Source organism: Ambystoma mexicanum, chromosome 2p (assembly GCF_040938575.1).
Source record: "Ambystoma mexicanum isolate Mex_15411 chromosome 2p, UKY_AmexF1_1, whole genome shotgun sequence".
Taxonomy (NCBI): Eukaryota; Metazoa; Chordata; class Amphibia; order Caudata; family Ambystomatidae; genus Ambystoma; species Ambystoma mexicanum.
Genome location: NC_090923.1, coordinates 1,470,373,603 through 1,470,398,876, shown reverse-complemented (window position 1 = coordinate 1,470,398,876; position 25,274 = coordinate 1,470,373,603). Strand labels below are relative to the sequence as shown.

The 25,274-nt window shown below is 44.6% G+C and overlaps 1 protein-coding gene across 4 annotated transcripts in view; it reads right to left on the bottom strand.

The window, feature by feature from the left end:
• The window catches only part of MSS51 (MSS51 mitochondrial translational activator), a 383,411-nt gene extending 368,601 nt beyond the window's left edge, over positions 1 to 14,810 (bottom strand). For 3 of the 4 annotated variants that reach the window (XM_069646070.1, XM_069646074.1, XM_069646071.1), the window contains exon 1: positions 14,693 to 14,810. In XM_069646070.1, coding sequence (XP_069502171.1) covers positions 14,693 to 14,807 — 115 coding nt within the window. In that variant the 5' untranslated portion in view covers positions 14,808 to 14,810. The remainder of the gene's footprint in view (positions 1 to 14,692) is intronic. The other variant, XM_069646072.1, reaches the window with a different exon arrangement.
• Positions 14,811 to 25,274: the final 10,464 nt, after the last annotated feature.

The following is a 25,274-nucleotide window of genomic DNA, read 5'->3' as shown; positions in this document are numbered from 1 at the left end:
ACAAAGTGTATTTCCTTCAAGTCCTTCTTCCTCGTCCCATTACTTTCTCTATATTAAACCAGTCACTAGGCCAACAGTAAATTGACATAGTCAAGGAGGAAAATACAAGGCACATGCAGGGAAATCAATGGGAAAGTGCAGCTCAGATGAGGATTGTACAGTATCTTCCGTACTTCAAATCTTGAGAAACATAAATGTGCAAATCTGCTCCCTGGAAGAATGAAAAGGCATTCTCGGTTAAGCTCGCACCAGAGGGCTCCTTATCCCATAAAGACAACAGTGTATACTCAGAATGAATTAACCCTTGGAGAAACGGCACCGAAAGGAACAAGTTGTACAAGTACAATGCACCCACATTAGATCCTGGGGCTCGAGAAGGAAAGGAAGCACTAACGAACAAATATATTTAGTTAGTGCTTCCTTTCCTTCTCGAGCCCCAGGATCTAATCTGGCCACATTGTGCTTGTACAACCTGTTCCTTTCGGTGGCATTTGGAAAGACAAGAGGTTGCTGTTAGGTTATCAGGAAGGACATTGTTCATTGTACAAGGATGGTAGCACCCCATGGGGCTACCGGTGATACTGTTTTCCTATGAACCACATGATATTATATAATATTCTAGCAGAAGTACCTGCTCTTCGAACGGATTCTGTAGACAGACATGGTAACACTCTCATTAGTTGTTGAAAATGAATGATCCTGTATGTCGCTGTTCCGCCTCACCCTGGCGTTGTGCAGTTCGTTGCATGCATTGAGGTGCAAATATCTTGGAAACCATGAATCCTTGACCTTGAGTTTTGTTCCTCGTGTTGGGACCGGTTGAGAAAGAAAACGTTTTCTTTCCCTTGCCGATGTACATGGTTTACGGCTTCATTGGCAGGCACCATCTCGTAAAAATCCTCTTGAAAAGTAATTTCACCTAATGAAGCAAAAATGTGGAAACTTCTGCAATGCTACCTGCCTTCACATTCGCCTTTCAATTCTAGGAACAGCCTCAGAGGAGAACAGTGATGCAGACCCACTGGCTGAAGATTGCAGTTTTGAAGTTCAGATGTATTGGAACCTCACAGAAATCCAGCTTCCAGGTTGGCACATGCGTTTTATATATTTGTAAGTGCTTCCCTTTTGAGGTTGAAGTTCTGTGAAATAAACAACAACTCTGGAAGTGTATTTTATGATATTTAGGGATGTATTGTATTTGAGCATCAGGTGTTCACCTAACAGGAGTTCTTTCTATGTTTCTTTGTTTAGTAAGTGCTTCTTTGTTAGGTGACCAATTGTGGCAATAACTCAATAACAGAAGACCATCTGTCTGTGCTTTTAAAATCTTCATTGGACAAGCTCAGAAAAGTGTGGGAAAATGTGAGAGGAGCTACTTAATGGTTTGGTCCCTTGAGGGCAATTCAAGAGACAAAAAGGCGTGCACTTCTTCCGCAATGCCCATACCAGGAACAAACAGTGATGCAGACCCACTAGCTGAACATTGCAGTTTTGAATTTCAGATGTATTGGAACTTCATAGAAATACAGCATCAAGGTTGGCCCCTGCGTTTTATATATATATATATTTATTTTTTTCTTACCGTTTTATTCTGTTTTCTCCTCTCACCCTTCTCCCTTCTCCCTCTCTCTTCCCGTCCTCCTTTACTGTTTTCTATGCACTTACTCTATCAGAATTGTTCCCGGAACTAGCATGATAGCAACAAATGTTTGTCTCCCTCCCCTCCCTTTATTTGTCCCCCCAAGCACTACCTGAAATGTGTCAGGCCTAGTACAATAGTTGCTTGTTTTGTTCCTCTCCCTCGTTCCTACTCCCCCCTCCCTCACCTCTTGTTAATCTCCGGCTCTACCAGAAATGTTATCAGGCCTAGTACGGTAGTCGCTTGCCTGTTTCCCATTTCCTTCCTATCTGTGTTTTAGCTCTTGCACTATCTGAAATGTCGTCAGGCCGAGTACGATAGTTAATTTCACATTCTTGTTATTCATGGCTTGTAAGGATGTCATTGTATTTTCCCTTGTTCCCTCCCTTGCCGTGAAGCGCTTTGAAACACATTGTGTATTGGCGCTATATAAATAAACTATCATATCATATCATTCGCCTCTCATAAATTTATTGTTTCCCTCCCCAGTGAACATAGTTTATGGATTCGTCGACAGGCCACAAACCGACAAACAAATTTGAACTTTTGGGCAAAGGGATGGAGTGTCCAAATGTCATGTAGCCAGTAATGTTTGGGGGGTCCTAGCAGGTAAGTAGGCAAAATGTGGTGCAGATTGGTGAAATGGTCTGGAACTTTATTAGGAACAACGCTTCGCCAAGCCACAAACCCACCAACAAGTTTTCACTTGTGCTGAATTCCGGGAAACGGGGTGGGGTGTACAAATGTCATGAGGACAGTATTGTCCGGAGGGTCCTAGTAGGTCACTATGCAAAATTTGTGCAGATTGGTGAAACAGGATGGAATTGTATAAGGAACAACTCTTTGTCAAGCCACAAATGCACAAATCCCACCACAAACTATATAAAATGGACCAGAAAAACATGCTGGCGTAATACCATTCACCAAATGCAAACGCCAATGAAAGAATGTCTATTCTACTGGTGTCCATTTTTTGACCCATGGAGATTGTAATCTCCAGTTTGAACCACTGATCAATTTAGAAGGAATACTAGAGGAAAAAAATGTTGGTTGGGACATACAGGCACTGATGTCGAAACACCTTAAACGTACCCAAAGACGTTCTTTGGATGTGGTATTTGTTTTATATAACTTAGATTTAAGGTCATGTAATGGCAGAACAATAGGGGACCAGCTGGCTAGGCCCACATTAATCTCAGGCTCCAATCATTCCCATATTGTTTTCATATTGATTTCTAATAATAATTCTGACTTACTAAAAAGTTTTAAAGTGCTGGTCCACTTGGAAAGTGATTACAGACCATTGAGCCTAGTCTTCAATTTGGATGTTCTGTCACGGAACACTAGAGAGAAGCAGCCAATGAGCATAAATAATGCGATTAGTGGCCAGGCACGATGGACAATAAAATGGACTGACCCCCAGGAAAAGGATATCTCCCTGATATCACACATTGTGGGTTATCTGGAGGCACTTTTATGTAAAAAATAATTGCCAATAAAAAGAAGCTAGTTTCAATAGAGAGGAGGTCTGCATTATTAGAAGCTGGGCATAGTAAAGATTGTGCCAAATTCTGGAAATTGGCCATCACTGGGGACACGAATACCAGAAGGACTCCTCAGTATTGTATACAAAGAATGGATGGTGTATAGGAATTTCCGGAATTTATCCGTGGAAGATAGACCTGACTTTGTGTCTGAAGACTCCGAGATAACTGGTCAAATATATAAGCAAGTCAAAATACAAATAAATTACCTTGGAGGACATTAGGAACTTTATAATTAGTCACAAGAGTAGTAAGACACGTGTCCTGGACAACATTCCAGTGGATTTCTTTAAAACAGAACTAGAAATTTGGGGCCGCCCATCTTTTTTGCTTATTTAATGATATCCTAGTCGTGGCAGCAGTCCCTGAAACTTGGAATAAGTCTGAAATGGTGCCCCTTTATAAAAAGGGAGGGTTCAATGATCCGTCAAACTATCGTCCGATCTCGTTCATTAATGCAGATGGGAAAATATTCAAAAGGGTGATTGCAGATAGGCAAAAACTTGGGCTGATGGAAATAATATAATCAACAATTTGTAAGCAGGTTTTCAAAAGTGGCTCAGCACAGTAAACCAGACATTTTGACTCTTTATTCTCTTACACAAAAATGTGGTTCTCACAGAGATCAATTTGTATGTAGTTGTCATAGACTTAAGCGTTTGATGGGGTACCAAGAGGTACACTATGAAAAGCCCTAAAGGACTTGGCAATACCGTATTCTTTACTGGGGGCAATTAAACATTTGTATGGCAATAACGAAGCATTGATATGGTGCGGGTTGAAAGGAGAACTGCCTAATCCTATTAAGATAGGCTGTTAGGCAATGCTGCATACTGACCCCTACACTCTTTTGTATTTTTATAAATGGTATAATTAATACAATCACTCAAGAACAGAGGTATGCACCACACCTTGGGTTAAATAAAATCCCAGTACTCATGTAGCGGATGATGCTATTTTAATTTCAACAACCCCTGAGGGGCATAAGACACAACTTCATCTTTTTACAGATTTCTGTAAAATAATGGGTTTGGAAATGAATTTAACAAAAACAAAATCTATGGTTTTTCACCCTCCCACCCCCACCTATGAAAATTTGCAAGTGAGTGACCAGCCTCGAAGGGGTAATGTTGGAAGAAGTCATGAGTCATGATTCTTCGGGCCTAAGGGTCACTAGTAACTTATAGGCACAGAACACGCAGAGGAATATAACGTGTTGCTACAACGCACTTGCTCGACGATTGTAAAATGTACTCATTCTCATGGTAATGGAGCCATTACACTGTCTTTAGACATGTATAAATTGCAGGTGAGGCCAGCTGTAATGCATGGGACTGAGTTATGGGGTCCATTTAATACGCTAAATCTAATAAGTAAAGAACATACTTTTCTGAAAAGTATTTTCAAACTACCTAGAAGTACTATCCCATTACATTTTGAAGTGAATCTCAGGAAAATTCCTAATGAGATTGAGATTAGACCAGTGCTGTGGTCATCTCCAAACCATGTAAAGTACAAAGAGGCGGTCCAATATTTATTGACACAAGCGAGTGTTTCATATTCAGCATGTTGCAGGCATATTAAAACAAGTTGAATTCCTTTAGATTTATTGCAGCTACGGCAAAACCCAGAGGGTATCAACTCCAAGGAAAAAAGACGAGTTGAAAGAAGCATATATGACACGTGCCATTGATCATTTATGAGCCATGTGCGATTGTACTTCTGGAGGCTGCGAGTACGGAGGCTGTAAGAGGAATGATGGCTCTGGGGATTATCTGGATCTTGTTCAACCACCATATCCTTGCACTCTTCATGCAAGATTTCGATTTGGCACCCTCCCTCTTGCATACTTTAAACCCCCTTGGAGTGTTTTTGTCCTAGTTGTGGGGATGCAACTGAAACAGTGCCTCATGGTCTTTTTTTAAGTTGTGAGTGTTAGGGGAGTTTTCCCGATGTCCTTCTTGCAGGTAAGACTTTAGTAAGCTATCCCAGTGGTTTGTAGATCCCCGACTCTTAGTATCAGTCTGTACTAACTTGTTACGCTCACCTGGCTCCCACAGGGGCGTCGATCTGAACTGGACAGCTGCGGTCTCCACCAATGTGACGCGTAATGCCGAGATGACAGACTGGACTGGCCCACCTAGCTTCGTTTGCTTGGCCCGTAGGAGTATTCTTCTGCAAATGGAGAAAGGGAATTAACCACCCGTGGAGTTGAGTGTTAACACCCACCCCCGCTGTTCTCCCCACTGATCACCTTTAATGTCCCCTCTTATAGTCTCACCTGATGGTTTGGAAAGATGAGCTCTCCATCCTGCATTGAGCGCAGGGGCGCGTAGATAACCAGTTGCTTCACTGGTTCGAAGGAATTGGTGAGTTCCAGAACAATATTGACTCTGAGATTTCCGGCGAGACTCCGTAAGTATATAGTTCGTAAGAGTTCAAATGGCTGACTTTCACTCTTGTCCGATTCCTTGCAGGTTGCAGCTTGACCCTAGTGAAGAGTTCCTCGTGGCAACCGGTAACATTCAGGTAAGGATTTGTATTATCCAACACAGTTCGATAAAATAATGTCAGTATGTAACCTGTTGCTTTCTCCCTTATTCAGGTGCTGAGAGAAATGATGAAGTCTCGGGGAATAATGCCTCCGGCGGTAAAATTAGGTAAGTCTATTGTGGTGAGAAGGATTCCCCTTGTTTGTCCCTTTGTTTCACCTTGCTGTCCTTTTGTTCCCCTTAGGGGCCGGGGTACAGCGAAGATGCGGTGGAGGCTGCGCCGACCCGTGAAGAGGAATAGTACCCCCGGTGGTAAAATCATGTAAGTCTATGGGGGGTAACTAATATTGCCTCTGTTTATTCCCTTGGCTCACTTTGCTGTTCTTGTGTTCCCCTTAGGTGCCGGAGTGCGTCGGGAACATGCAGAAGGATGCGGTGGATAGTGAAGATGCTGCAAAGGCCGGTGAGTTCAGCGCTGCAGCAGGCGAGGCGACGCGCATAAAATAACTTCTTTCTTCCAGCTCGAAGGCGCGGTGGATGGGGAATTCAGGTAAGGATCAAAAGGTATTGTCTTGTTCTAACCTTTTCTCCTTCTTTCTCCCTCTTTCTAGGAGCTCCAGACTCGAGGCGGGCGTGGCAGAAGACTGGATGCAGACTTGCAGGCACGGTGAGCGTGACGCTGCTGGATGCAGAATAACGCGAAGCGTGTGCTGCTCTTCGGGCGTGGTTTAAATAGCCTCCAAAGTAGTCCCAGGTGTGTATTCCTCCTCAACCCCACCCGAGTAAAAAATAGTCCCTAGGTAAAGTAGTCCCTTCCAAGCCTCTTTTGGCTTGGAGCTCTTGCAGCATGGTCTGCATCAGGTATGTTTGCAGCATGGTCTGCATCAGGTAAGTTTTAAACTATGAGCCTGGCGCCTATGGCGCCAGGACTGACTCTCCATATGAGCCTGGCGCCATAGACGCCAGGACTGCACCCAAATAGTCCCTAGCAGGGGTTGTTGGGCTTGCTTGGAATAACTTGATGCCTGCTTCCGGGGTTGCTGGACTTGATCTGGATCCCCGGGGGTAGGCATCATGACATAACTCAGGAGCTTGGTAGAGTGGCAGAGTAGTCAGGCTTATTTTAAGAGGAAGATGTGAGGTGTAGGTAAGTAAACTGAATACAGTAAATAAAGCACATCAAAGAAACACTTATACTTATACACTTAAATGAATATTAATATATATATTTATTATATTTACACAAGAGTCACTATTAACTACTTAGCACATTAAACCATTACATATAGGTAAACGTTTCAATACTTTCAAATAGGCACTTCTAAACTGCTAGTTGCTGAATGCATACAATTGTTACAGGAGTTTGACTGTTATATTGGTAATACCACGCACACACAAAATAATACGGTAATTATATTTAGTCTGCATACACATATAAGATAGTGATTTTGGGGAGGAAAACAGTTGGTTAGTGTTATCTTAGTAGAGCTTCAGGTCCTAGAGGCAGTTTCGCAGCGCAGTAAGTCCTTTAAAGTAAAAAACGCAACCCTAGCTAAAAGGCAGTTCATATCGGTTTAAAGTCTTGCACAGCAGAAGAAATCTAAACTTCCTGTGGATACTTTCTGGTCTCTAGGAAGGAAGATTCAAGAAGGCTTAACCAACATTGGAGACCCTGTTTAAGGACTCGCTAAAAGGGACACAAGCAGCAGCATGAGTCGGAGGTAAGAGGGGGTTGCCCTAGGCACCTTTACGTGCACTCCAACGCTTTGGAGTGCCTTTCTCGAATCAGGTAAGCAATACCTTTCTCTCCACAGTACTTTAGGTTAGGAATTTTTTTTTGTGCCAGAGGCTTCACGATGTTGCAGCTCTGGACCAGACCTCTGGATTCCTTGGTCTGATGACTAAAGGCAGGACACTGGACGGGATCTCTCAGCAACAGTCTCAAGGGAGGACCTGGGGCACGACTTTCAACAGCTTCTTGGTTCACTCTGCAGTTTTGGTGCCTTTTCTACAGCACCAACAAAGGATGCGGGTGATCCGGTCAATCTTCTTCGCTTACTACAGTCCTGTGCTCTGATGAGGGGGTCTGGGTGAGTTGGATCGGATCTCTGGAATGTCCTTGAGGGCTCAGCAAAGATTTAGATGGATTCATGGATTCGGCCTTTCCACAACAATGCACTTGAAATGGGGAGCAGGTCTCCTGGTATCGGGGTTCTACAGCTCTGACTACTCATAGGACATCAGGAGATGGCTCATTTCAAAGTTTGCCTTGGAACTGGTTGTTCCCACCAGCGAAAGGGAAGGAGTTGTCCTCTTCAGAGCTCCTCTGGCGCACAGAATATGGGGTCAGGACAACAGTGGTCGATTCACGATGTTGCAAAGGGTCTGCAGCTGTCTCTGGGTGTCTTCTTCTTTGGTTACTTCAGTCAGCTTCCAGCTGTCGACTTGTTTTTCACTCCAGAAGCCTCTCCTTTTATACAGTTCCAGCACACACTCCGCTGCAATCTCTCTCAGCATTTTACAGAAAGGGGGTTTGGCTGTCCAATCAGGACAGCCAGGCCCTCTGTGGGAACTGGTCCTATTCAGGCACTCTGGCAAAGTACAGTGGGTGGAAAACTCCTCCCCCTCTTCCAGTCTACCCAGACACTCTGGAGCCTAGGCGGGGACACCCAAGTGTCCCTACCAAAATCAAAACACAAACACAGTCCTCCCCCTCCCAGAATGGTAGAACAAGTGCTGACAAAGAACAACCATGCGAGCAATGGCGATAAAAGAAGAGGGGTCCAAGGTTGGTACTTGAGTGCCCCTATTGAGCACTACCAGGGCTATGGACATAGCCTGCGGTACAAAAATTACACAATATTGGTAGAACACGTCCACTGCCACCAGCCATAACTAGGAGATTGTCTATGTGACTAAAAGGTCCCAGGAGCAGAGAGAAGGGGGATACTAGGTATCCCTTTGGCACTCCACATAGGGTGGTCTGTGCCAATCTCTCACACTACAATGTTTTGGGAGAGATACCAAGTATCTTTCTATCCTTAAGAACAGTAGTTACTCGAGGGTATAGAAAAATAATCTTAAATAAGAACATACTTGCCAACCCTACCGATTTGGTGGCAACAAATACTGATTTTTTAAAATATTTTTGAAACTTTACGATTCTATAGATTTTTGCTTACGGAATGTTGGCATGTATGTGGTATATATGTCCTGTAATTTACTGACATTTCTTTATTAGGGTGAATGTTTTGACTAATCAAAACAAAAGAGTCCATTATACACTTAAAAGCGCTTCTTACTGAATCACTATAAGACATGTTTAACATTTTGAATTGTGCACATTATGATGTTCCCATAATGCTCTTTGCTTTTATGCAAATCGCTAGGATTGGGCTCTATGAAGAGACACTGTGGCGCACTACCTGGCAGGGGACCATGCCCTTTGTCCTCACCACTTCCTACCAAAAGCCTCGCCGCTCCAAAGAGGTGACAGTTCCCCCATACATGTTTTCCATTTCCAGAACTGACCACAGTAGTACAGCGCTTTGACAATGCTCAGGTGACACGCGTGTAGAATGCTGAACTCTCTCCCAAGGTTAGGGATGGTTGAATGGCAAGGATTAGAATTGTGATTGTGTACAAGTGCCAGACTCAGTCATTCTCTCTCTTTGCTCCTTCCTTGCCCTCTTACACAGCCATTTCTAATCCTGGGGAGGAATGGGTAGAGTCCTGCCTCCTCCACGTCTCCTTAATACTCCCAAATACTACCAGTGACCTTGACGGACACAGCCGTCAGTCCAAGTGAGTCTCTGTGGTTTAGCCTCCAAGCCGCTTAGGGTCAGGACTGTGGCTCTGCAAGCTAGCCTGGCCACCTTGGGCCAGAAGAGTGTTAAGCCTGTCCCTTAGAGGGCAGGAGTGGCAGCAATAATTCAGTCTAGTTTAACATGGCAATGATGTTTTATGGCCATAGAGGAACATGTTGCCGAATGACTTTTCATGTTGAATGCTACACTATGAAGACCCTAAGCATTAATATTTGTTTTGATATTTTTTGGAGACTATAGAAATCCCACATCGTGGGCGCTGCACTGCAACACGAACCAAGAGAAAATGGTCCCATTTTTAGGATGCATATAGTTCTTTTTTCGAAAACTTTTTAAAATTCACTTCCAATATTGCAATTTAAGTCCACTGAGAGGCAGTTGGATTCAGTGATTTGTTATGTTATGCTGGGTGTCTTTTAAAAAAAATATATATACATGCCGCCAGATCTGAGCCACAACAGCAAGGCATTGTGGGTATGCAAATTAGCCCAAATAAAAATCTTTTTCTCCAGGAAATTGCTTTGTCTAAGGGCATGCTACTTTATAAATGGCTTAATCAACCCAAGAAAGACATCTTGAAAGGCTGTCAGGACAACTAGGTAATTGGTTTCCCCCTTATTCGGGAGCATCAGTGCAGTATAGTCCTGACACTGCCTGCTTTTTCTCCCCGCACCCCCATCTGGTGAGACGATGTTCGCTGTTTGTCTCCCTTGTCAGTCATGCAACTCTGCTAATGCTCCTCCCACTTCACAGTGTCCCTAATATATTGAAGGAGGAACTTTGTAGTTGGAGCATTTGGCCATGTTTTTAGCAACACCAACAAAGTTATGGTGGGTTTTAAAAAGGTTTGGAAAAAAATAATCTTTTACCTGAAATGTGAAAATAGGAAAATCCATAAGAGCCAAGTCACACATTCCACAGCGCCCCTAGTAGCCATCGCCGGAAGTTCACCTCCAGTTCTGAGCCATATCAGCAATGGTTTGTGGGTATATAAATTAGCCCAATTGCAAACCTTTTTCTCCAGCAAATTGTCTTTGTCCAAGAGGGGAGTGCATCTAAACAGAAGAATGTACCCTTGCTATTATTTATTTTCATATTTTTTCTTTTAAAAGTTAATTATTATTTTTGCCAGGTTTCCGGATTGCAGAAATCCTAAGGTAAGATCAACCGCTGTTCTCATGTGTCCACCCAAATAGTGAAGTTGCTCTGTGTTTCAAAGGACAAATATTACAGTGATGTTTCCAGTATTTGAGAAATAATTAAACGATAACTAATATAGTTTAGGAAGAATACAAGACAATCACTTTCTACTTCCAAGAAGATCAAAATCATATGTTTTAAGAAAAACGGGACACATAATTGGAAGTCAACAAGGTTATAATCTCAACCAAGGGTAGAACAAAATACAAGTACATCCACATGGTACATTGAGAAGGCAACGTTTTTTTGGGAAAAGATTACAGTATACATAAGTGTTTTAACACAATTATATTCACAGAACAAAAACAAAAAACACAAAGAACATTGGGTTTAAATTCATTTCTTTTCACTAAAGTGACTAAATCATGAAGTAGAGTGCAAAAAGGACATATGCATGATACTGATTCAATAGATAGACAATATCATTGCCCAAACTGTGGATACTGTTCAGTGATAGTCCCTTTTTGCAATTGTTAATTTCAAGCAATTAATGCTGCAGGGTCTTTGATACAAGATATCTTTTTTATCCTTGCCAGAGGGGAGTGCTACTTTATCCATAGCTTAATCAACCCAAGACAGACATTTTGAAAGGCTGTCAGGACAACCACACACCTGGGATCGTACATTGAAGGAAAGAGAGAGAGAGACACCCCCCCCCCAAACACCTACCTCGTTGGGACAAATATATTCCTGTGAAGGTTTTGAAACACTTCAGAGAGGAGTGCTTTAGAAATTAGTGAACCATGGATGCATGATGGACCCAACAAGTGCTTGGGCGTTCCCTATTTGAGTGTGTGTTGGCCAAGTGTATGAGGTTGGGTTGATGGGCGACCAATGCTGTCCCATATATGTAAGCTGGTGTCTGCCAGGCCGTATGTCGGGGGTGTCACAGGCAAGAATTGGCTGAGTGAAAGGTGACTGGAGGGAAAACAGGGAGAGGAAAGGGTTGTGCTCATTAACGCAGCACCCCATCCTACATACTTGCCAACCCTACCGATTTAGGCGGTAGGATACCGCTTTTTAAGCAGTCCTACCATCTACCGATTTAGTGGCAACAAATACCTATTTCTTTTTTTCAATATTTTTGAAACTTTACGATTCCTACAGATTTTTGGTCACAGAATGTTGGCATGTATGTAAGAACCCTAAGGGTCCCCAGCAACACTGCCCACAAGGAGATGTGTGCTGCAATAGTAAAAACACAGATGCCTTTAAGAGCTATGGGTCAGACAGACTCCATATTACAGGTAGAATACCAAGAATAGATTTTCAATAGACAGATCTCACAAGAATGAATGAATGGAAAAAGGCTCCACTCATTCAGGATTTAAAGAAAAAGGTGCAAAGTCCAGCAAAAAGTGCTGGGGATCTTACTAGGAGAGGGGATGAAGCATACAAATGATACGTCTCCCTAATAGTGAGGCACATTTCGAAAGCTATATCTTAAACCTTTGCGGAGGAGCAGCCATATGAGCACAGTAAATGATGCATTATCACATTGTAAGTCAACAAAACACCTGAACGTTGTTTATGCAGTAGCACAATATAGCCCTAGGGCATGGTTGTGGAGGGAGAAGTGTGGTTCTGAAAATGTGGAGACTAGTGTATTTTCAACATGATGGATTGACACCAACAGTTTTAGTGTGTGTATAGTTGTTGGCTTCTAGATAAAATGTCAAAAAAAGCTGTTGTCGAATAACTACATTTGAGAGATTAGCGTGCAGATGCCCATCAAAAGCCGAAGGCCCTGAGAATTCCAATTTAACAACTCTCCTGTGCTATAGGCTAGAGTTTTATGAATTGGGGTGTCACAGTGGAACCAGAATTTGGGATGCTTCCCTGACGCCACGTAGGAATTAAAAGAAGCAAAAACTGTCAGAGTTCTTTACGTATCCCATACATGCCAACATTCTGTGACCAAAAATCTGTAGGAATCTTAAAGTTTCAAAAATAGTCAGGCGAGGAGGTAATGATAGGAATAGGGCGCGTCAGCAGCCCATTGTCATTGAATGAGCCCGCCGCCGCGGGTGCATTCAATGACAATGAGGCGCCTGCCACGCCTTCTGCCATCACGCCAGCTCGGGGGAGCCCTTGAAAGACTCACCGGAGTTGACGTGGTGGGGGGCTAATGGCGCCTTTTGTGAAAGGCACTCGCGGCGGAGGGGCGCCCTTAGCCCACCGCCGTGGGCGCCTTTTACATCAAAGGCCTGCATGCTGCGCCTTCTCCCGCTACGCCAGCTCGGGGAAGTCCTTGAAAGACTCCCCCGAGCTGGCGTGGTGGGGGGCTAATGGCACCTTTGGCCAAAAGGCACCCGCGGTGCGGCAGAGGGGCGCTTTTAGCCCACCGCCGTGGGTGCCTTTAACATTAACAGCCTGCATGCCGCACCTTCTCCCGCTACGCCAGCTCGGGGAAGTCCTTGAAAGACTCCCCCGAGTTGGCGTGGTGGGGGGCTAATGGCGCCTTTTGCCAAAGGCACCCGCGGCGGAGGGGTGCTTTTAGCCCACCGTCGTGGGTGCCTTTGACATTAACAGCCTGCATGCCGCGCCTTCTCCCGCTACGCCAGCTCGGGGAAGTCCTTGAAAGACTCCCCCGAGTTGGCGTGGTGGGGGGCTAATGGCGCTTTTTGCCAAAGGCACCCGCGGCGGAGGGGCGCTTTTAGCCCACCGCCGTGGGTGCCTTTGACATTAACAGCCTGCATGCCACGCCTTCTCCCGCTATGCCAGCTCGGGGAAGTCCTTGAAAGACTCCCCCAAGCTGGCGTGGTGGGGGACTAATGGCGCCTTTTGCCAAAGGCACCCGCGGCGGAGGGGCGCTTTAGCCCACCGCCGTGGGAGCCTTTGACATTAAAAGCCTGCATGCCGGGCATTCTCCCGGTACGCCAGCGCGGGGGAGCCCTTGAAAGACTCCCCCGAGCTGGCGTGGGCAAAAAAAAAAAAATATATATATATATATTTTTTTTTTAACCAAAAAAATCGGTATTTGGTGTAAAAAAATCGGTAGGCGGTAGGACTGCATAAAAAGCGGTATCCTACCGCCTAAATCGGTAGGTTGGCAAGTATGGTTTCCCACCCCTAGGCACTTTCTGGCACTTTCTGGATGTTAAGAGTGTGGTTCCACTTATTTGGAAAGGATTCAGAGTATGCACATTTTGGATAGTCTGTTCATTACCTATGCAGGTGGGTTTCCGGCAGAAAGGCTTCAATAGCATCTTTAAGCTTGAGTATGTGTCATCGACTACTGTGACTAGGAAGACGGGCGTGGAGGTAATGTGGGGATTAGTTGCCGGTAATCTTTATTACTCGTATTCCTGTTCTTCCACATCACAGTACTTCTGTTGATGTCCGCGTCATAATGGAAGTGCTTACGAAACTGCATGGGGCCAGAAGGGACACATAATTACACATGACGTAGGGATATGGGCTGGGCAAGCAAAAAATAAGGAAATATAGAAAGTGTCCGGGTCATGTAGGCGTGGCAACACAAAGTAAGTACAGTGGTGAGGAAGAACGGGACAAGAGGTCATGATGATTTATTGGTAAATAATCTCCACATTCGTGTTCGTATTTGCAAAATAGCACGGGACAAGCACCTTTATAATGGAATGGGGTATGTTAGGATATAAGTAATGCAAAAACAAAGTATAAACACGTCTTCGCTGCTGCTAGCATCGATGTGCCATGAGTGATAAGTCGGCCATTTTTGTATCGAAGTGTTTCACTGCAACGTTGAAGGATGAACACTACGCCTCTGATGCAGCATGTTGTATTAGGAAGGGGGAATCGTGCTTGGGCGCCTATCAGTATTCGGGTATTCACTCAACAGTAATATTTTAATCAAACTTGGGTGGATAACACGCCACGTCCTTCAAGTTGAAATTCGAAACACTGCATTACACACAGATCCCTGCAATAACCCACTGTTTAATTGTATCACCTGAGATAGCAAGACACACAAACCATCAAAGAATGTTAACACACAACAAAGATTACCTTGCGTGTCAAACTCCGTGCTCCTCTGGCCAGCTCTCCATCCCACTTCCACCACACACGGGAAAATACAGCTATCCAGAAGTTGATTAGGTCTCAAATGACTAAAACAGGTCATATGTCATCATATTCCATAAATAGATTATGCGCCTGCCCTCCACCCAATCTGTGGACTGTTCACACCACCGACGCCGATGCATGCTGAGGTAATAATTCATCTTTGCGAAGCAGGTGTTTTTCTGACTGATCCTCAGAGACTGTTCTGCTGTTCTCGGGGCAGCGTCGATCGTTTAAAATCAGAGAGCAAACACGCAGATTCGGCGCCAGATCTGGACAGGGAGCTAAAAGCAGCTCTTGAAATTCAAAGCAGACACTGCACCCAGTGAGCAAAATGAAACTATTACACTTTGCAGCGACAACACAGCTAATAATTGCTCTTAAATACTGAAGTAATCTGGCTTGACATCCTGTACAATAAGAGTGAGATATAATTGCTTGTATTGCTATAAGTAGCATTGTAACACATGTCAGCCTGCAATACCAGTATACAATAATGTAAATAATGTTCTTATAATACATGGCGGCCTGCAGTATCTATAGAAAAGCCTGGAAATAATGTTCTTATAACAGGCTGGTTGTGACATCGCCTGTAATAAGAAAATGACAGGGCAGCCCCCATACTCATGTCGGGGTCACCCGACGGGGCACACTGGTGCGGCAATCACGCTGCGGACTCATGGGTGGGGGTCACCCCACCCGCTCCGGATCACCGGAGCGCCACACGTGGCCGGGGGCACCCGGCGCACAGCGGCCCCGGCTCTGGGGGCACCCAGGCCGGGGTCGCCACTATAGCCATGTTCACATAGTAGTGCGATCACCCAGGGACGGCGTTGCCCGGCAGGGGCACCGTCCGGACGGCGTTGCCCGGCAGGGGCACCGTCCGGACGGCGTTGCCCGGCAGGGGCACCGTCCTCAAGCTGGGCCCAGTCCTTGGGCCCAGCTAACACGGTGCAGCACCAGCACGATGCAAACAAGGAACGACACCAGAGCCTCTGATGGAGTGACTGCCGAGCCGGAAGCAGCTCAGTACTTTTATTATGTTGGTCACGTGGCTACGGCCACGTGACCCATGACAGCATCCTGGGAGCTACCATGCTCCCAGGAGGGGCACTATGCAACACCACTCCACTTTTTAATAACAACAAAACAAAACTTATGCCACTACACACTACTGCTCCTATAACCACTCTACTAATTGTCCACCACTTTATTAACCTGGGTGAGTGGTTCTACTATAACAGAATACCTCTCAGAGGGACTGGCACCATGTTACATTGCCCACCCCTAGGGTCATTTTGCACCAGTCCGTTTCTGCAGGCCCGGAGTGTTCATCGAGGACGTGGGTGACAATGTGCATCTTCTGCACTTTCTTATCTAGAAACCGTCTGTGTCCTCACTCACGTTCACCAGAGTGATAGAGGGGCCGGCAAAGCCGCACCTGGGGAGGCCCAGGGGCCGCATCGGCCAAGTCCACAGTCTGGAGGGCAAACCTCGTGGCATGGTGGTAGCGGTGGCCAGATGACTGCACTGCTCCGGGGCCGACACCATGGTGCCTGGAAACGCTGGGGGACGCCGACAAAGGGACACAAATGATGGCGTCTATGCTGTTTCGACACCTGGTTTGGCTCAGAGTTAGGCGACGCTGACGGCGCACAAGCACTCCGGATGGAGCCGCTACCCTGTTGCTGGGCAATGGACTCAGCCCTCTCTGTGTGGAAGGTGTAGACCCTGGGCCTGTGTATGCTGTTCACAGGGCGGTGTGCGGTTCTATAACCTTTCACCTCCCTCATCACCCCTCCATTTCAGTGCGGGCTGGGCCAACTCTGCACTCCTTTGTGCGGGGCCGCCACCCTTTTCCCTTTTCTACCTCGTGACGGAGCCCCCAGCAGATTCACCTCGCTGCTTGATCTTGGCCTCGCTCCCTCATAATGGCGGAAGGAGGAGGTTCTGCAGGCCTAGACGGTCTCATCACCAGCATCCTCATTAACAATGCTGTGGACTGGATGCCTGCTGTGTGGCAGGGTACTTGTGGTGCTGCCTCCCACTGTCGTGCAGCGTGTAACATTTCCCCCCCCCCTTTTCCTTTGCACATGCTCCGGTTCGGAGAGATTTCCCCCTTTTTTTTTTCTTTTCACTGCCGCGGGCCTAGGTTGTTTCGGCCACGCCCACTCGTTTGTTTTCGTTGTGCTCGTTATGGGCCTTTGTGGGACGCTCTGCTGCATCCGGGCACTGCCGCCGGGTGGCTCCCTCCACTGGTTGGGGAGGAGGGGTAGCTCGCCTCCATTGTTACTTTTGCAGGCCCAGATGGATTTGGGCCTGCATCCTTGTTTTTTGTTTCCTATTTTTCGCTGCGGCATGCCCTGGACACTTGGGGGCTGCCACGGACTTCCTCCCGGCTCGCGGGCCCCGATGGGGGTGGGCCTGCCTTCGGTTGGGGGGGCAGGCTCACCTTGCTGCGTCCAGGGGGGGCCGCCGTGCATCTTGTTGCGGCCAACGCCACCGTTTCCTTTGTGGCGGCCGAGGCCGCAAGCATTTCTCCCTCACCGATGGGAGAGGGGCAATGGCTCACACGGCCACGCGCCGCTGATCCTCCCTCATGCAGGCTGGCAGTTCCTTTGCAGGCCCAGTTGGAGTTGGGCCCTCATCAAGTCTCATGCGGAGATGTTAGCCGCTTCTCCCCTCCACGGGTTGCGAGTGGGGGAGGGGCAGCGCCTCCTCGCTGCGGCCGATGCCGCGGGCACTCTCTCTCCCACGGGGGAAGGGAAACAGCATCCCTGCTCCTGCTGGTGGTGGGGGAGACCCACTTCTTCACTTCTTCTTGTGGCCGACGCTGCCCATCTGTTTCTCCCCTCCCTTGTTGCGGCAGAGTCCGCGTCCAAGGTGGGTTAGGGGCGCAGCCACCCACACGGCTGATGCCGCGGACTTCTTCCATCTCCCTCAGGGGACGGGCAGGCAGCTCGCCCACCATGTTTTCTTCACGGGCCCAGTTGGAGTTGGGCCCGACTCAGCATCTTGCTTCGGGGCACGCGGGGCACCTTCCCTCGTTGCCATTGTTGTGGGGGCTGCTCCGCATCACCGGGCAGCCCCCATACTCATGTAGGGGTCACCCGACAGGGCACACTGGTGCAGCAATCACGCCGCAGACTCATGGGTGGGGGTCACCCACCCGCTCCGGATCACCGGGTTGCCACACGTGGCCGGGGGCACCCGGCGCACAGCGGCCCCGGCTCTGGGGGCACCCAGGCTGGGGTCGCCACCTTAGCCATGTTCACATGGTAGTGGGATCACCCAGGGACGGCGTTGCCCGGCAGGGGCACCTTCCAGACGGCGTTGCCCGGCAGGGGCAGCGTCCTCGAGCTGGGCCCGGTCCTTGGGCCCAGCTAACATGGTGCAACACCAGCACGGTGCGAACAAGGAACGACACCGGAGCCTCTGATGGAGTGACTGCTGAGCCGGAAGAGGCTCGGTACTTTTATTATGTTGGTCACGTGGCTACAGCCACGTGACCCATGACAACATCCTGGGAGCTACCATGCTCCCAGGAGGGGCACTATGCAACAAAGCAGCTCTTGAAATTCAAAGCAGACACTGCACCCAGTGAACAAAATGAAACTATTACACTTTGCAGCGACAACACAGCTAATAATTGCTCTTAAATACTGAAGTAATCTGGCTTGACATCCTGTACAATAAGAGTGAGATATAATTGCTTGTATTGCTATAAGTAGCATTGTAACACATGGCAGCCTGCAATACCAGTATACAATAATGTATATAATGTTCTTATAATACATGGCAGCCTGCAGTATCTATAGAAAAGCCTGGAAATAATGTTCTTTTAACAGTCTGGTTGTCACATCGACTGTAATAAGAAAATGACAAAAAATACTCCTTAATTAAAAAAAAAAAAGCCTACACATATTCCATTTATATACAAACCACTAGGAATTCGGCCCAAGCTCTAGGCATATCGCTCCTATGGGTACTGATGGAGGAAGACCAAGACTAAATACCATATTTTCGCTTCTTAAACCCTGAACCATTTTGATCTTAAGTGGTAAAAATGTAAAAATGTACCTAATCGTTGGTGTCACCTTAGTCTTATAAAATTCTATCACTGGTAGTAGAGAAAAATGACAACATTTTGCCTGGATTATCTTCTTCTGTTATAAATAAGTCAATCTTCGCACCTCGTTTCTCTTTTATTACTGATATAAGAGTTTTTGAGGCAAAATCCAGATATACCAAACCCTGTACCTCATCAATTCTCTTACCATTCTCTACTTGAAGGCTTTGAACTTTCAATTTTTGTTGAAATGCAGAATTGAATAGAATGGATCACTAAATTATTCTCCATAGCATATTTTCTGACTGCATCTAGGGACCTTTGGAGACCTATTGGCGTAACATCAAATAACATCAGGTCATCCGCATACGCAAGCCACCCTACTTCTAATATGCCTAATCTTGGTGGAAAACAAACAACTTTCTGTAACGTTAAAGCGAGATCCGAAATGTACAAATTAAAAAGGGTTGGTGTTAAGACAGTTCCCTGCCTTAGACCTATCTCCACAGCAATCTCCCTAGACAATGCACCCTCAGAATTTAGGCAAACTCTTAGAGTGTTCTCAGAGTAAAACAACAGTAACATAAATAAGAGGCTAGTTGGTTTGCCCCAATCTGTTAGTTTACGCCAACAGCGACATCTGTCGACTCTATCAAAGGCAGCTGACAAATCAAGATTTTCTGAATAAAGCGATTTAGTTCTGTCCAGCACAGCCTTACTCTGGCATAGGGTAAAGACAAGCCCATTAATGGTACTCTGCATTCCCCTTCTAAAACCTGTTTGAACAATGCTAAGCCTTGTGGTACTGTCCATCAAGTCCACAAGATCATCTCAAATAAAACCTGTTAAGATCTTACTTATAGAGTCAATTAACAAAATTGGCCTATAGTTAGTGCGTAATAGTCTTGACCCCTTTTTATAAATTGGGACTGTTATCGACTTATGCTGGGAGTTGGGGATAGTTAAATTGTGTGCTATTTGTCTAACGGGAATTAACAAGATGTTTGCCCATAATTGGACATTTCTCTTCATGACCTTATTAGAAACCCCATCCAGGCCATATGCTATTGAGTTATTTATTTTCCTTAGGGCTATCACCAGGTCTTCAAAATCACACTTTAACTCCCAGGGTGTTTGAGACCGATCTACAACACCCACAGAGGGGTGAGTGTAGTTATCAAACAACTTGGACAAATGGACGGCCCAATCAGATTCCCTAATACAATTAGCTTGACATAACCTCTGATATAATTCATGACCATTCAATAATCTCGAAATACACCTATTATCTTAAATAGCTAGCAGTTTCATAATTTTTTGGTTCACTTGTACATAGCCTTGTATTTCTTTGTCTGATTTATGCCACTTTTTGTACAACTGTTTGACCCACCAGCACTCTTTCTTCCCAACCCTAAGCTTTGCCCATTACTATTTTCCTAATTTTGAAACACATGGCTCGCTTGCGGCCACTTACCTGCAAATCAAATATGTGTACATACTTTGCCTCAAAGGGGCTCTGCCCCCAACTCTTATTTGATGCTAGGTTGCCCACCCAACTATCTAAAGCAGCAGAGGAGATACTTTACTTTACTTTTCGTGCTTTGGTCACCTGAGCCAATTATCCTGAAACCTCCTTTTGAAGATCCTTCCATCTGAATAATAGTTGTAATAGTTGAGCAATCCTATTGCCTGAGTTATTTACCGTAGTATGTTTATAAGTGGAAGTTATCTTTGGCTCCCTAATTGCAAATTAAATTTCACATTGTGTGGTCACTTTTAAAGTTCGGAGAGACTGCAAGAGAAACAATAAACTCAAGCATAGGATTAGTTATAAAAACAAAATCAGTAGTGGACCTTTAGAATAGGCCATACCAAGTAGCTTGACATGCCTAGTACCATTAACATTCCAATTGATCCTCAACAAGCACAATTTCTTCATGGATTTGACCCACAACAAAACTCTAGCGCTCTTCTTTTCCAAAGAAAAGGTTGTTATTAATTCACAAGCATCATCCTCAATACTTCCTAAATTAGGGCAAAAACGATTAGAGTCCTCAGCACACAAAACCATAGATGATGAGTATAATGAGATCCACTTAAAAATATTGTTACTAGTTCCATCCTTATTGGAGCCTCGTTAGCCAGGACTAAATTTATGTAAACAATAATTAATAAAATACAATTCATTTGCACACCAGAGTTTACTGATATCTTCACTGCCAGTATAGAATCAGTCTTTGACTTCCAAGGCTCAAGTTCCAAGCCTGCAATATTATTTATTGCAACAAGTAAGCCTCCCATAGGGTGGCCTCTATCTCCCTTTTTGAATTTCTTTATTAAAGTTGTAAAAGCATCAATCATTGGTACCTCGCTTAGCCGGGCTTCCTGAAAAACCAGGAAGTCAAAGTCTTTAAGATTTTCCATAATTTTACCATTCATGAAACTGTTAAATCCTCTTGTATTCCAAGTTACAGAGAGACCAGTCGAAAATTAGAATCCTGGGTTCGAGCTCCCCGCTGAAGTTAGGAAGGGTATCTAGAAGCCATCCCCAATCATGTTCTGTGGTGGAGGTACCTTGGGTGGCAGACACCTTCCTCCGCTCTAAATAGTCTATTTTGCACTGAACGTCAAAAGGGTTATTCACAACAATATTTTGCATTATCATACTCCTTAACTTTCACTTCCCATTTGGGAAGATAGGTATCATACCCTCTTTGAGGGAGCTCTTCCTGTCCCTTGTTCACGAGCCCCCATAATAATTCAGAAAAGAAGTGTGCTAGGCATTTGTAAAAAAAAAAACCTGCATCATGCAACTCAAACAGTTTCAAATCTGCAGAAGAGAGCATTGACAAAGAGGGAATACTTTTAAAAATGGCAATCATTTTAGACCAATTCATCAGCATTTCTATTTCATCCCGGAAAATAGTAGAACATTTAATACAGAAAGGTGGTTTACCGTAGAACGCTCCTGGGCTGCTAGTATAGGTAGAGTTTGAATACTAACAGTTAAACATGTACATTGATTCTTTTGAAAATGTTTAATAATCACTTAATATAATCTTAATCACCCTTCAATTAAACAAAATGGTATCAACAAGTATATACAGAACAAAAAAAAATACATCCGTACATTTAAAACACACATTAAAAACCAATGTGCTAGAAAGTGTCGCCATGCTAAGTGCTACCGATTCTGTGAACCTCTACTTGTGCAAATATTGCAATTAATTTGAAGTTCCTGTTCAAGATCTAGTATCTATTGAATTGCATGACATGTTTCATTCCTCTTTATTCAGACCCAATTCAAGGAACTTCTTCAGGGGCTTACTACTTGCTTCTGACAAGCAGTGATACCGAGTGTGATTCATAACCTTCATTTATTTTCTTAAAGGTAAGAAAGTTACTGCTGCTTGAAGCCGTAACATGTTTGAATCTTCCTTCTCTAGCAGTCTGGATTAGTTGATTTGGCTCATATCATATACATTTCAGGGTACACCCATTGTAACCTTTTGTGTTGCTCTTTTTGTGTTCTAATCAGCCTGTCATTATTTACAGCTTGACTTGGTAGACTGTTTTAGTAGGTCCTTCTTTACGGCAACACATCTAGCTTCTTACTGCTTGCCGTATGTGACTCTCTGTGGGCAAAGCGTTTAAAACATTCATTAACTACTTCATCTGTTTTGGTTTAGCTATTTTTCAAACGTATTGGCCTGTTGCATGTTGTTGTACTTACTATTTTATCATTCATTCATTCTTTTCGTTTTTTGCGGGGGCACACTTTTCCCGTCTGCATCTGTAACCGTCTGCATAGAGATACGAACAAGTTGGAGGCTAGCTGTCTCTTGTGTATGAAAATAGGTGATTGCACAACTTGCAAACTTCTCAATCTGGCCTCACTTACTTGAGGGTGAGGTACTTTAATTCTTCTGTTTTGAAGGGCTGCTACCCCTGTGTTTTCCCTTCATTTTCTGTAAAGAGGAGGGAATTGCGTTTAGTTGGGCTGTTTTGTAGCCATTCTTATTGCTATGTAATGGTGCTGTGGTGTTCCACTTACTTTCCAAAGTTCTAGGACTGCTCCAGTTCGTTGTCCTAGGCTGCCGCTTCAATGTAGCATCCAATCTCTGCTGTGCTATTCCAGCATACTGCGGGGACAAATCTGTGTCTCACTATTAAAGTAACTTTAAAGTGCATATATCAGGTTTGTGTATCGCTAAATAGGGCTATGTCCATATTTTATATATACATACATACCGACTCCCGTGCGGGGCTATATCCGTTTCAGCATGCCACCTCGATTCAAGCGCCTGTGTCTCTTTCACTGCTGCGCAGCCCTTCCCTGTAGTTTATGTAAGTAACCAAGAGCAACGCGGTCTCGTGGTCTAAATCTGACCTAGGAACTTTATGGCAGTAAATGTGGGAGCCATCTTATAGAGGCTACCCTTTCTATATAGACTGCTGTTATCCATATTTTCTTTGCCTTAGCATGTGTATTGAGCCGTATTTTACATACTGACTCTTTTCTTTTTGTCTTGCAACTAGGATTATTAAATCTAGTTGTAATTGCATTGGTTTTCAAACTGAATCACAATGCTTGTCTCGAGCATCCTAAAAACCTTATGGCACGCTGTCTGTGTGTATATTTATGTTGACCCATAATGACTACTGCCGAACAATGGTGAGCTAACACTAACTCCAATAGTGTCTCGCTCGATCCTTACGGCTAGAAATGTTCTGTCAAGTAATGCCACTGCTTTCTTGTTCTACTTTGCCATGGCGCCTACTCAGGTGTCTTCTAATCCCAACACGCTATATGTTAAATACATAGTATCCTTTTTCCACCTAGTACACTAATCGTAGGACCAAGCTATGCATTGTGTTAGCATGGTTTGTATCATAGGAGGTGCATGTTGGTGAATAGATCTCGAATCAGCCATTATTTCATCTCTTACAGTCTTATTCCTAAAGGTACTTGCAGTAGCTGCTTTTTAGAGATTATCAATACATCAGTGGCTCATCATAGCTAGAAGTTACATACAGTGTGTCATATATCAACTTAGTCAAATATTTTAGCGTCCTGCTATCACAGTGTTTTCCAACCTGTATCTATTAAAATACATGCCAATTCATTTCTTTGCCATTTTTTATATTCAGGTAATATACATACATCCAATTTCCCTAGTGGGTTCCACTTATGTTTGACTTCATATGTTGAGCTTTATATCTTTATTCATATTGCTTATTTATTTAGGGCTAGAGTATCTAGCTTCTAGAGTGAGGAGTAGGAAAAATGGACAGAGAAGAGTTATGTTTATTATATTTATAAAGGTAAGGAGCAGAGCGGGCAGAGGTGGCAGGCGGCAGAACAGAGCCGCTCAAGTGCCCCCAACTGTCATTCATAGAATGTTCGGTGGGTCACACAGGTCTCGTGGGTGAGACCAGCATGAGCCAAAGATGTAACACATCTTGCTCTTTTACATGAACAGCAAGTAAGAATAGAACTTACATAATGTTTAAACTTCACAGGCGGACCCCTCATCAAGGATCTTGATCTTCCTCTGGTTTGTGATCCATGTTTAGCACTCCATTCCTCTGATACACCCTCACTACTATTACCTTGTACGTGTTCCTCCTCAACAACAGGAATGTCCTTCTGCTCAATCTCTTCCCATGAACCAGACATTCCTTCACCCCATGCACTAATTACACCCTTCTGAGATGTAAGCTTATTCATGTTCATCCTTTCCCCATTTTCCAAATACACACTCGCTCACTCTTTTTTTTTTTTTTTATTAAGCATATAGAGTAAATAAATACAAACTTTTGCTTATTTCGCTCACTTACAAGGCCAAACCACTCTTTTGGGACTTGAAATTCTCAACAACCCCTTGACAGTTTTCCCTGGCAGCTTTTTTCTGACCCAACCTCCTTTTTCAATACCCAGCATTTTGGCACTTCATTTATGATCAGTATACTTCTTCTGCTCACGCTGTTTAACGTCTACTCTCTCTCGTAACTCTCTTTGCATTGCTTCGTCCACCTGTATTGTCTTCCTTCAACTCTCACCAATCCAGGACACAACTGACTGCAGGGCAGTCTTCCATGTATTAATTGGAAAGGGGGGACTTCTGTTACACTGTGGGGAGTAGTTTGGTAAGATACAAGGAATTTAATCAGCTCTCTTGAAGTTCCAGTTATTCTGCACCAACTCCTTTACTCTCCTGTTAAATCTTTCAATCATACCATTAGATTGGGGATGATATAAGGATGTACACACATGTTCCATATTATGTTTGCTCAAAAAATGTCCCCCATCTCTCACGATCTTAAACTGTACTCTGTTGTCCAAAACAATAATCTCGGGTGCACCTTAATTTGCAAATAGTTTCTCTAAGAGAGTCAACACATTCATAGCATTCACCTCCTTCATGGGTTGAACAACCAGCTACTTTGACTAATAGT